General features: G+C 35.6%; 1 protein-coding gene across 4 annotated transcripts in view; it reads left to right on the plus strand.

The window, feature by feature from the left end:
- The window catches only part of pax7b (paired box 7b), a 54,732-nt gene that overhangs the window by 27,942 nt on the left and 12,290 nt on the right, over window positions 1-14,500 (plus strand). For all 4 annotated transcript variants that reach the window (XM_077214640.1, XM_077214641.1, XM_077214643.1 and 1 more), the window contains exons 6-7: window positions 541-706; window positions 1,509-1,705. In XM_077214640.1, coding sequence (XP_077070755.1) covers window positions 541-706; window positions 1,509-1,705 — 363 coding nt within the window. The remainder of the gene's footprint in view (window positions 1-540; window positions 707-1,508; window positions 1,706-14,500) is intronic.

Raw genomic sequence — 14,500 nt, forward strand, 5'->3', positions numbered from 1 at the left:
TATTTTAGTAACACTGTATTATAGTTTTATAGTTATTATAGTTTGTGTTCATATTTTGATTTGATTTTTTAATTTTTAATAATTATGTTTTGTGCTTTTATTGTTTTTTAAAAGGTCTATATATTTCTTATCTCATTTTATGACACGTTGCCTTGTCCACTAACTGAATTATTATTATTTTTTATTAATATTATTATTATTTTACATATTATATTATTTCAGTTAATGGTAATTTTATGTCAAATAATGAAAATGTTTTTTATGGTTTTAGTTTTAGTTAACAAATTAATAATAACCTGGTTTCTAATTCAAACAGATTTTAAAAGAAAATATTGTGGTGCCTAAATTCCCTTTTATAGCAAACAATCCATTTCATTTTTCAATGTTTTCATTTTCATTCTTTTTTTAAAAATCAAGTAGAATAAATGTATAATATCACCAATTTATTGGTTATCGAACATGAAAATAATTCGCTTATCATATCAGCCAGAATTCAGTGCACTTATTATTGTTATTGATTTTTTTACTTTTTAATTTTAGGTTTGGTTCAGCAATCGACGAGCCAGGTGGCGTAAACAAGCTGGAGCTAATCAACTGGCGGCATTTAACCACCTGTTACCTGGAGGATTCCCACCCACAGGCATGGGCACTCTACCAACATACCAGCTTCCTGAGTCCAACTACCCTTCATCAACATTACAACAAGGTAAGCTAATCATTTTTTTTGGGCCTGTTTACACCTGGTCACATCATGCGTTTTCTCTGATCAGATAGCTATCAGGTCGTGAAAGACCAAGTGTAAATGCCCTCTGAAATGGATTTAAATCCGATAACTCAAACCACTTCAGGAGGTGGTTGGAGATGCATTCCAGATGAAACTGGGCAAGTGTAAATCCATCTGGTTGTTGAAGACACATATGTAAATGTTACTTCTCCCAAAATGGTAAAAATAAATAAAAATAAACTTGTGAGCGTGTTATCGGCTACCTGCTCCGGTAACCAGATATGACAGCTCTACTCGCTACACATAAGGCCCGATTCAGATGAGTAGCTGATGCGCAAACTGCTTCAAAAGAAACTAAAACTAAAATACACAGTCATCTTCATCAAAAGTATGGTGAGACTTAATTATCTTACCATCTATCTCTCCTATTGCGGTCTTGATCTTGAAATTAGCTGTTGATGAATAAAATGCCTCTCATTTCTGTTGCATTCGCTGACGTAAATTTGCGTATAGCGTGGGAACTGAAGATTTATATTTGTTTAGCGGAGACGCATTTATTGTGGCCAAGTGTAAAGGGACCAGTTTTAACAAACTTGATTGCTATCCAATCAGTAAAAATGCATGAAGGGACCAGGTGTAAACAGGCCCTTTGTGAAGAATTTGACCTTTTTAAATGTTTATTTAATACTCAAACTTATCTAATACAGGAATGGCAATACATACAGCTCCCATGATGCACTTGAGAATAGTTTTCTGAACTAATTAAATATGCTGTTCTATCCAGATGTCAGTGGCACAGTGCATCGGCCCCAGCCCTTGCCTCCTTCCACCATGCATCAGGGCGGGCTCTCGAGCGACAGCGGCTCCGCCTATGGCCTCTCGTCCAACCGCCACGGTTTCTCCAGCTACACCGACACCTTCATGAGCCAGTCAGCGTCCAGTAATCACATGAATCCCGTGAGCAATGGACTATCTCCACAGGTCAGTAAGGGTCACTGGCCACAGTGTTTAAATACTCTTCTCTATAGCCACATGTCAAGGAGTCTTTCAAGTGGAATTATGAGACCTCTCTGAAGATAAAACAGCATATTCTTTGTGCGCTACCGTGTTCGTTTGGTGATTAGATGCGTCTCATGTGTAATGAGCAGACATGTTTTGGAGAAATCGTCTTCTAGTTGTTGATACCCCCCTTGTGCTCGTGAAGTGTTCATAAGATAATGTTTTGTAATTAATATTCCTTTGTTTTACCCACTCTCCTAATTAAAATAAAGATTTAATTGTTTGATTCTAAGAAAATTAGTTTCAGACAGTACAGGATACCCTAAAGAGAATAAATCCCAAATGCAGTCAGAGAGCTGCCAGCACTGCGCCTCGTTCAGAAAAGAGCATAATCTCACCAAACTAATGGATCTGTATGTTTAATTGTCTGAAAGTCATTTTCAAGAGTTAACAGATGTTTAAATAAGTCTAGATGTTTTAATTAACCGGAACAGCGCAAAAAAGTATTGCCTTGTGAGGCTCTGATACAAATTTGAATCCTATTCAATTTCAGTAGGCCTATGCCATAGAGGAAAGTATAAAATGGAAAAACCAGTAAATTGAATTTAACGCATGTGGTGTTTTTTGTGTTTGTTTCATAGAATTTAAATAGACAGGTTTTGTTTCAGTTTGATGGTGTTTCTGTGTGAAGGTTCTTGTTATAAACATTATATAGCATTGTTACCTGCTACCTTGAACAATGCGTGTACAAATAAGACTCTTTGCCCAAGATTGACTCATACCCTGAGCTAAATAATAGGAAAATGTCTGCTATTGATGCACATCATTGGTGAAGAGTATATTACAAGCAATTATTCACCATTAGTGGGCAGTTCTGCCCACCATAACCAAGAAGATCTGACTAACAGGCAGAAAATAAGATTGAAATGGTGTGTAAGGAGTTGAAGATGAAATTCAATACTGCACTTGTCCACAATTACTCCCTTGTTCACATGTTTTATGGCCATTTCCCCCCCTCCTAACCAAATATTTCTCAAAGCAGATTGGAAACTGGTATTACTCCATTTTTTCCAAAAGAGAGGAAAGAATTAGGGATTTGATGACAAAAAAGAGATTTTCTCTTGTACTGCGGAGTTGGGGATAACATAAGGGTTTCTCAGCATGTTTGATTGTTAATCGTGGTGGAGGAGCTTTAAGTACTAATGCTCTCGCTGCAAACCTGCATAAATAACTGAACATGGCTGGAGAATTTTTGTGCATTTTTGTGGGGAGTACTTGCAGCCAGAAATGGATAAAATATAAAATAATAGCATGTAATGTGTAAGTAATTTGTTTTATTCTGAATAAATACAAATGCCATCTGAGTAAATATACTATTTTATTTTAATTGCTACAGCATATTTCCTTGCTTTTATTAAAGTAAATGATGGTGCACTGCTTCCTCATTTAATTTTCTATACGTTTAAAGAGGATAAAAGAGCAATTATACTCTTGAAAATTATATTTTTCTTCAAGAATTTTTGGATGAATCTCTCACTAAGATGAAGATGGTTCACCCTCCATCTGACCCCTCCTCAGCCCCCTAACCTCCCCACCCTTGTCCAGCCCCTCTCACCCATCTCCACATGTCACATGTGGCTATTCCATCAGGCCCTTATTGTAGGAAAAATTAATGTTCTTTTTGACAGGAGTATCATAGTTCAACCCAAGCATCACACTGTGCCTCGATGTCCATGAAAGGGCCGCCAGTGCCCCACAATGCAAACCCCTCCCCATTCCTCTCAGCTACAGGGAGTCCACATGGCAGTCCTTACACAAGCTTGTTTTTGTACATGACGATTTTCTCCATCATTTTTCTATTCTACTGTCTTTCTTTTACTTAGAAGCCCCCTCGACTAATTTATTTTAACACATTAATTTAGCCTTCAATGAAGACCGTTCATGCAAATCAATGCAAATAAGCTAGTGTGTGCAAGATTCTGTACAGTCTAATGTAGTGTAGTTTGAACACTGAGAGTGCAGTTGTCAATTATTTTGTCAAATAGTAGTGGATTGTGGGATTGCACAGAGAGCTTTTTGTTTGGTTTGCTTGCAAAATCTTATCAGCCATTTTTAAAAGCTTTATAGCCTAAAGTTGTTGTCATAGTAGTGTAATGATCTTCTCTCATTTGTCTGGACAAACCCTTCTTTGACGCTGGTTCACTGATTCTTTGAGGCACATCTAACTGACAGTTTCAAAATAATTATGCTTATTCTTTTCCATTTACCTCAATTTGATTTTATTTAGTATCCTGACTTCTGAAGTGCCTGACTCATTTGAAAATGACTGTCCCATGCTTAGAAATGGGCAGAAATAAAACAAATATTTCCATTTATGCCACTGGTTTATTCTTATTAAGCTCTGGTTTTATTGACATTTTTCAAAATATTCTCATGCACATTTTATTTGGAGAAATGACATAAGACAAATACGATGCAAAGTAAAAGAGAGGAACTTACAAACTGATTAACTAATTAAGGCAATATTTCCAAGACAGTTTCTTTTAAGACATTATAATATATATATATATATATATATATATATATATATATATATATATATATATATATATATTATATTGTAGAAACAACTAGAAAATTGAATTGTTCATTTTATAAGTTAGAGCAAAACACCTGCAGGGGTCATATAGCAAAAATGTCAACATTCACTCAAAGACGCATTAAAATGCTTTAAAATACACCACTATAATCATTAAGTTTAATATTTCATCCATTGTACTACATGAAAAGGCACTGCATGATAGAAATGACCTGGCTTTTAGTTTGCGAAAATGTGAGAGATGAGGTATGCTCATTTTTAGATGCGCTTTTGCACAATTGTGTGGATGGACTGCTTTACAGCCTCCATCGAGTGGAGAAAATGTGCTGTGAATCAGTAAATGTGCTATGATGGCTGTGTGCCAGAATGAAATGCAACCCTGCTGGGTTCACAACACCAACAGGTGCACACCCCGCTCTCACTCTTCTCATGTGCCAACAGAACCAGAGCGCTTTCTCACTGCAACCTCTGGAAAACACATTAAACAGCACTGCAGCTTAGTTCGGATGAAAATTATGCAATGCCAGACCTAATCTCCATTAAGCCCGCTTTTGGACCGGGTCAGAGCTATGGACAGATTTCTATGGCCTTGAATGCATGTCTTTTCAGTGTTTCATCCTCTGGTGGACATTGAGACCAGTCCAAACATTGGACACGTGGAGAAGGAATGAATGCGGTAATAAAGCTGTAGCCTGCTTTACTACTACAGTCATTCCTCCTCCTCCTATAACAGATGCTTTGTGCAGGCGGGTGATTGTGTTTTACAACGGGAGACGTTCTGCTTTGGTGTGTCTGATATGTGCAGGTTTGTTTTGTTGTTGTTAGATGTCGTAACTGGAGAGGAACACAACACACACCCGTTTTAATGAACAGGTTTTACCCAAAACCAACCATTCAGTATAATCAGTCATGCTTTTTGTTTTGTTATTGCCTCGTAGCAACAACGCCAGCCCTCAAGGCACTCGAGTCATAGTAAAGCTTCTAGTGTGTCTCATTATTATTATTATTATTATGAGCATTACTGCAATTGCTCTCTGCAACATTAGTGTCAGGTTGATTAGGCCATAGTTATGATGTCTGAGTGCAATATTCACAAAATTAACAAACTATTTTGTTATTTTAGTCATTTCTGTTTATTCTTTTTGAAGATTTGTACATTTATATTTAAATGTTATTATAATACATTTTATATTCATGCTTGCATTTCATATTTATTATTTTAGACTTTTTATATTGGTATTTAATCTTTTATAAGTTTTTATTTCAATATTTATATGTATTTTTTTTATTCTCTAACAAGATTTTTATATTTATTAACATTTATATTTATATTTTATTATATCATTTTTTTTAGTCCCAAAGGGACTAAAACTGTTAAATGAAACAATATAGGTTTCATTTAACATCATGAACAGACAGTAACAAATTTTAAATATACTACAAATGTAAAAAAAAAAAAAAAAATGCTATTAATACTGTGCACTTGGCCAGTGAGGGTATGTTTACACGAAAACGATGTACTAAATACAGAAATGTTTTTCCTTTGCGTTTTTCGCGTACTGACGACAACTTTGTCAAAATGTTCCTCGTTCTCATGGATCCGCAAAACAACTAAAAACGATGTATTCTGCTGCCAGGCCAGTAGGTGGCGATGTCACTTTGTAAAGCAACCCTACGCTCCTATAGATTGAACACGTAATATGAATGCACATGATGTCATCATTTTCACGAATTTGCGTTTTTATAGTTTACATGGAAACGATAACGTTATCGTCATCAAATACTTGCACTTTGAAACCCTTTTTCAAAAGTTTGTGTTTACAAGCCCCCAAAACTACACTGACGTGTAAATGAACGGCCAAACCCATAACATTTTTTGTATTTAGTTGAAAATGGTGTTGTGTAAATGGCCCCTGAATCAAGTGATATATATATTTTATATATATATATATATATAATTATTATTATATATAATTATATATTAATTTTATAATTAAAAATACTATTAATCACAGCCGCAAAAGAACTGAAATGTCTTGAACTGAATGAAGTCTTCATCTTCGTCGTCGTCTTCTTCTTCTTCTTCTTCTTCTTCTTCTTCTACTTCTTCTTCTTCTTCATCTTCAGCAAGTCAGCTGTTGTTCATTTCCGCCACCTACTGGCATGGAGTGTGAAGCGTTGATGTGGATACAATTATAAATATTATATATTTTAATATAATAATACATTTAATATAAATATAAGAATATAAAAATTATATATAATTATATAATGTGCTATGATTTTTGATTTAATGTGTTTTAAGTGTTATTCCATTTAATTAATTTTGCCTATTTTTTCTTTTCTTTTTTTTACACAGATTTCAACTGAAATTTTTAAACTGAAATGTAAGCATTTAAAAAACATATCCAAATATGATATGTATGTATTAAATGAGTATTTAGAACAACAAAAAAAGTCCTCTATCAAACAAATACATCCACACACTTGTAACAAAATTAACAGAAAAATGAAAAAGGTATCTTTTTTCTCTTTTTGTTTTGCGCCTCTCCACTGCAGTTGGAAGATTTGTGTTTTGGAATGAAGGAACTTTGGCTAGCATTTGATGTTAGGAAGGGAGAGCGAATAGGCTGGGTTTCAGCACTGGGGGATCAGAGGCAGAGCAGTGCTCACCAGCACTCCCTTTGATCCGTATCCCCAGGCCTCCCTGCCTGAGCCACGCGCAAAACTCAGGCCTCACCAGTGATTCCTGACAACTGTCTGCTAGAGATAAGGGAGGAGGGACTCCAACCTCTCTCCTCTCCTCCATTAGCACAGCAGCCACTTTAAACTGGATGAATTATATTTAAGAAGCCTGCACAGGGGTTGCCAAAAAAAAAAAAGAGAGAGAGAGGGGGTGAGAAAGAGAAAGAGAGAGAGAGAGAGAGAGAGAGAGAGAGTGAGAGAGAGAGAGAGAGAGAGAGAGAGAGAGAGAGAGAGAGAGAGAGAGAGAGAGAGAGAGAGAGAGAGGAAGAAGAAGATTGAGTTTTGGTTCACTCCTTTTCCCTTCTTTTTTTCCAGATTTTTGACTAGACTTTGTGCACCTGAATGTCAGTGAGTGAATCTATGTGCCGTCTCTGCTATTATTAAGACTGCGGCATTAAGCCGCTCGCCAGGCACGGTGTCAGCTGGCATGTCACCATCGACAAATCAAAAGACTAAATAAATGCATATTTACATCACCCCCCGTGCTCCGAGTGCAGAGGAGAAATACTTGTTAATTAGAACCCGTATTAAATACAGATGCTGTTTCAATTTGGCAAGAGTTAAAAAGTAAGAGGCTTTAAAAAAAAAAAAAGAGACCTGCTCAGAAGCTGCCAAGAAAATCAGGGGAATTTAAATCATATCCACTGGCAGAATGTTTTCTGCATGAATTTATTTAGTTTCTCTCTCTCTCTCTCTCTCTCTCTCTCTCTCTCTCTCTCTCTCTCTCTCTCTCTCTCTCTCTCTCTCTCTCTCTCTCTCTCTCTCTCTCTCTCTCTCATCCTATCTTTTTTTCCTTCTCTAGTGCAAGCTGAGTGAAATTGGAGTCTTGTGCATGTGTTAATGAAACAGCAGGTTTCTCAGGTCACTCAAATACATATGTAAATTTCACATTCAACATCTCCAATGGCTCTAGATGGAAAATAGTTTTTCAGAGGGTCTGTCGTTTAACCGTATGTGGGGAAAAAAAGAAAAAAATATATATTAGGAATGATTTAATTATGATCTCCACAACATAGAAAGTTTCAGCACTGGGGTTCAGAGAATTTTGATATCTGTTATATGCATTAATGGTATTATTTGGATGGCAAATGCCTTTTGTAATTTTTTGGAGAATTTTAATATCTGTTATATGCATTAATATATTTTTTGGATGGCAAATGCCTTTTGTAATTTTTCGTGAATGATAACAAGGCTGTAATGTTGTAACTTTTTTTGAACTTTGCCGTCTACTTCTTGTTTTTGTCTTTTCTTCATTCATTTTACTATACATGACGTGTATATGATCCAAACAGTTTAATTTCTCAGCCTCCTTCCTTTCCTTTGTTTACTTTCTACATTTCAGCATCTATTTCACTCTCTATTCTCTTTTACACAGAGAGGGATTCTTATTCTCTTATATAGATGAAAGGCTGCAAAAGACAATAAAAGCACAATATAAATTCAAGAGCGTTTGTGTGTGAGAGTGAAAGTGAGCTGTTGCATCCTGAAAAATACGGCCAATAAGAGAATGTGATTTACATTTATCTCACGGAGGCAGCGCAGGAGATGAGGATTTAAGCGAGGCCAATACACTCATTGCATTGTGGGTGATTAACTGTTAGATGGAAAAATACTATTACCTTTTAGTATTAGCTCAGCATTTACAAAGTCTAAAAAAAGCTGATTGCACGTATGAATGAGGAAATCCTATTTATATATTTATTTATATCTATTTAAAGTGCTTGAACAATACGAACGTACATTTCTACACCTACTATTTTCATAAAACTTTATTGAAGTGTATTATTTGTTTTTTTTTTGATAAAAATAAAAGGCATACTTTTCTCAGTGTTTACATGTTTCTAAACAAGGAACAATGCATTTGACAGTTGGGAGGGAACACGGCATGCTGGGAACAGATTTGTTTTTGTTTATCTCACGAATAGACTCAAAGTTTTATTACTATACATTTATTTAGGAGTCAGGGGATATATAATAAACAGGCCAGGATGACATTTGTTGATATTGCATTTGATGAGTTGATTTTTGGTGTGGATGGATTTAAACATGGTAAATTTAGCTAACATATTTCATAAAGAGAAATGTAAAGGGTCTAGACTGATGGATTGGACTGGAGGAGATTTTCTGTGTGATCATGAACACGTCCACCTTTGTGTGAGACCACTTTTCTTTAAATTTTAAATAATTTTATTTTAGGGTCATACAGTGAGTGTGTGTGCAGGATCACTGGGTATGAACAGAGAAAACTTCCAACAATTATGAACCTGCTCAAAGCACCATGGATGGAGGTGGTCAGCTTTGTGCACATGCTTCCTGTTAGCTCCAGATGCCAGTCTGACAGGTGTGAAGTTATGATTAATACTACAGCCTTGCAAAAACTACAACTGCCACTCACACTGCTTATGACAGACTTTTGTATGCTTGTCTCATTGTTTAGGATTTTGTATGCAAAGCTACAATAGTTTTACAGTTTCTGTGATGTGGTTTTATAACATCGGAGGTTTTTTCACCTCTGTATCCTTCCCTCCCCCTCCCGAAGCATCCTTAGCGATGGAGTCCCCAGCTGGCTGACACTAACTGCCCCGCTCTCTCCCCTCAGACTCCAGCTGAGAGCTATTTCACTATTTATTTACATGTAATTATCCCTATGAGGTGCAAATATTAACTCTGTCAAGAACAATTTGACTTGACATTCTTCACTAGGCCTGCTCCCTGCTGTTTTTAGCAAACAAACAGCCCCCTCCTCCCGCCTCCTATGCTAACTCTCCACCTCGCGCTATTCTTGGACGGCGTTAGCTGCTGCCGAGCCGCTCCTTGTGAAATCATTTAAAGCAGACGTTTCATTTGGCAGAAGCGGAGGCAGCGCGAGGCGTGAAAAGATCGGCGGGTGGGATGAGAGGTCAGAGGGGGATGTTTCTTTCCTTGTGACTGAATCTATCTCACACATCCGCAAACACTGAATAAAATAATCAGATTGCACCTCACACTTTTTCCTATATCAGCTCATTAACCTTTGGTTAACTCCGGGCCTTGTAGCACTTTGGGACATTTAGGGTCCAGTGGTACTGAAAAGCCTTGTCCGTATTACACTAGAGCAGCTTAACAGTGATTGTTGTTATGCAAGATATTTCAACAAAATAAAACATAAAAATAAGGGTTGTAGCCTATTGACACTGGGCAGAGAACCAGACAAGGCTCTCTATTCCTTCCTTTTAAAAGAAATATAGTACCAAATAGAATCTGCAGATTTCTTCCAAGTTTTCTGTGCTGATTTGAGTGGAGAATATGTGAAATTTTGCGGAATGCATGTAGACCTGGTAAAATGGGATAAAATGGAGTTGTAAATACCACTTTCTAGCATTTTAAATACTACTAAATATAATAAAGAAAACAGGCTAGGGTTAGATGATATCTAGAACATGTTTAATGAAACGTTGCAATTTTATGGAATTCTGCAGAGCATTTTGTTGCTTTACATCATACATAATAATATAATCATTTAGTTTGCACCTATTTGCCATGTGGTAACACTTTACAATAAGGTTCTATATGTTAATATTAGTTAACTACATTACTTAACATTAACTTACAATGAAAAATACTTCTAAAGTATTTATTAATTTTAGATATTAATTTCAACATTTACTATGAAATCAAAGGCTGTATCTGTTAATGTTATTTAATGGACATCGTTACAGACATGAACTAACAATGATCAGTTGAATTTTACCAACATTTTGTATTAACCAACATTAACACAGATGAATAAATTCTGTAATAAATGTATTGCTCATTTTTAGTTGATATAATTTAATGCAGTAACTATCGTTAACAAATGGGACATCATTGTAAAGTTTTACCCACCATGTTTGTTTTTCATGCTTGTTTTATGTAACTGTCAGTGTAAGTGATTTATCGTTTTGGTTCCCATCATGTACTCTTACAGAGCCCTGGGTTACTACACAGGGTTAAAAGAGCCATATGCATAATATTTCCTACAGATAACATGTTGCGAGAAGTGACAGCTTGTCTGGTTGCACACTAATCGTTCTCATCTGGGCCCAGCTTGTCAATGCCCACTTTCTGCCACTGTCAATCACATGCCTAATTTGAAACAATTAAAGACTCCCCAGCCACCTCACCCTCCGCTTCCACTCTATATCACAGTCTCTAACAGTCAAACGCCCACCCCCACCCTCTCCGCTTTTGGCCAACTCTTCTTTTCACTTTCAATTAATGTGCTGTGGCCAATTAACGCAGTGACATCGAGCCAGGACAGGAAATCATCTATGTCATCTGCTCCCTGCCACTAGAGGAGAGAGCGATCCCACAAAGATCCCGCTGTAAATAGACGGGTCTTCTAATTACCCACCTCTGCCTCCAGCCGTGACAAAACCACTAATTGATTTTATGCAAAAGTGTTTATTTCAGAAATGGCCGTTTTGTCTCTCAGGTGGGGGTCTTGCGTTGTGTCATCTTCTGCACTGATGTCATGATGGTCTGATTCTGCTGTGTGAGTGCATGTATGTTTAGAAGACTCATAGTGTCTCCCCTATTAATGGTGCCAGCTAATGTTGGGGATGATATATGGAAACAAATTTATAATGCATGATTAGACCCTTGCATTCTTGATATCTCGAGGCTTTACATTGAACAATATCACAGAAGATACTTTATATAGAGTATTTATAATGGTTAATTCATGTGTAAAAGTGATTGGTGTAATTTCTGGAATTGCAATCTGTTTGTTTGAGTGTCCTGAATGGATTCGACATACACTACCACTTAAAAAAAAAAAAAAAGAATACTTTAAAAGTTATCAAAAGTGACAATAAAAGACATTTATTATATTACAAAATATTTTTATTTCAAATAAATGCTGTTCTTTTTAACATTTTATACATCAAAAATATTAAGCAGTGCAACCGTTTTCAAAATTGATATTAAGAAATGTTTCTTGAGCAGTAAATCATCATATTAGACTGATTTCTGAAGGATCATGTGACACTGAAGTGAAAATTCTGCTTTGCCATCACAGGAATAAATTACATTTTGAAATATATTAAGATAGAAAACTGTTATTTTAATTTGTAATAATATTTCACAATATTACTGTTTTACTGTATTTTTGATCAAATAAATGCAGATAGTTTTTTCAAAGACATTATAAAAATTGTACTGACCCAAAACTTTTGAACAATAGTGTAACAATGTCCTCTGGCGTGCATTTGGAGAAAATACATTTATAATCTTAATTATGGAGATTATGTTTAAATTGTTATACTTTGTGTATAACTATTATTATTATTATTATTTGTAAGAAATTATTTTTACAATTCTGTATGGTTTCACTTTTACACAGAAAGGTACACTTTACCTTTAACTAATCAGCACTGAATCATGATTGTGTTGCCCAAATCTGTGTGGAATTACATCACTCATTACAGCATTCTGGAACTACCACGCTCAAATGTCCACATTTCCATTTATGCATCTGCCTGTTTGCCATCTTGCCTCTTGACATTGTTTGCTAGTTGATTCTGGCATTGTGGGTGTTGGGATGTTTGAGGATTATGGTTTCTCTCTGGAAAGCGACTTCCGACAAAGAATGGCAGTGCTTCTTTAATTACGGTGGCATTGCATCATATTGCCCCTAAAATGTAATGCCGAAGTCGCTGAGTGTTTTTATACTCATGTCGATCAAGAGAACATTGTGCTCCGTTTTCCTAATCCTCAAATCCAATATAATTTTTGGAAGCAATGCCTTTTTTTATGTATGTACTGTATTCATACCGCATACATCCCCCTTAAACCAGTTTATTTACTACAGCTGATCTATGTAAGTATGATGTTAAGACTTGAGGTCTAGAAGGGTAGGACATGTAACCTTTAGCTGTGCAAGATAGCCTTATGACATCAACCCTTGTAATTCCAGCTTCCTGTACAGGTGACATTTTCCCAACATGCCTGTTTATATTCCAGTAAAACGAGAGCCGCTCTCTTACACACCAGCAAATCCAGTCTTGGACAGATTAAGCTGGGTGTGAATGTCCATAAAAAGAGAGATGTTGTGTGTGTGCGGATGCAGGGCTGAGTTAGCTGGCACATAGACACACACTGTCCTCCTAGTGTCTCCACCCACATTTGTCCTTCTGTGCTCTGTGCGCTCTCTCTCTCTCTCTCTCTCTCTCTCTCTCTCTCTCTCTCTCTCTCTCTCTCTCTCTCTCTCTCTCTGAGCAGGTGGACAGGCCAGATTCTGGGCTGTATTGTCAGGGATTTTGAGTGTCTTTTTATGCTATTATAGCTCTCTACAGAAAACTCACCTATAAAAAACCTACAGCATAACACTTGTTATTCTCCTAAAAATCAGGTCACGGGTGTATTTTGGTTTAAATACAACATCTATTGACATAATAACTGGAAGCATGCTGATGATTACCACAGAAAGCAACTTCCTTTGTAAAAATACAAAAACAGATATTTTATATAATTGTATGATTTATATAATTTTATATTTTATATATTACTGTTAAATTAATATATTATATTCATGTAATATATGACACATATATAATGAAATGTATGCATGGATTTGAACAAAAAAATGGTGTAGGATACAATGTAGAAATTGCTAGTAAATCTCATAAATAATTAGAGTAAAAATTTAAATAGCAAAAAAAAACACATTGAATCACATGTGAAGTATTTTGAACTATTATTTTCTTGTAAAACGTATACTCCAATAATTTGAGTATTTTTGAGATGTATATATATATATATATATATATATATATATATATATATATATATATATATATATATATATATTACAATGTATGTTAAATTTTTTTAAATATATATATATATATATTTTTAAGTATTATAGATTTTGAGTCACTTATTTTCTATGGCAATTATTTAACCTTTATTTAACATGTAACCGGGGGTTGAAATCCTGTAACCCCCAAATTTACTGTAACATTGTATTGTACCATTTTCCAGCAAGCCCTAAAACTCAGTTTTTCTTAATCCCCCAAATGACAGTGGTTTATGTAGTGATTTAGTGATTATTGATATATCACATTGTTAACAGTGTACTGTTATTAAGCCGTCTTCTGTGGAAGTGTTTAGTTCCAGTTTTGTTAAATTAGCCTCTCTGTTTTCCCCCTTTTAGAGACCAAAATCACTGTCATCACACTTCAGTTTTGTTCCAGCTAAGCATGAGCCTGGTTCCATTTCGGCACAAAAAAAAATCCAACAAAGAACCGAGTCACGTCAAACATTGACTCAGACAAAAAAATATAATTTGACAGTTAAGGAAATTATGGTAGTGTGAAAAGCTTTCCTTTTTCATGCCGCTGCACTGTTTGTTTATCTGAAAGGATGCACATTGTATCAATTTCCAGTTTTACATTTACACTGCTGCAGGCTAG

This window comes from Siphateles boraxobius, unplaced genomic scaffold (assembly GCF_051911475.1).
Source record: "Siphateles boraxobius isolate OS27281-9 unplaced genomic scaffold, OSU_SipBor_1 68, whole genome shotgun sequence".
Taxonomy (NCBI): domain Eukaryota; kingdom Metazoa; phylum Chordata; class Actinopteri; order Cypriniformes; family Leuciscidae; genus Siphateles; species Siphateles boraxobius.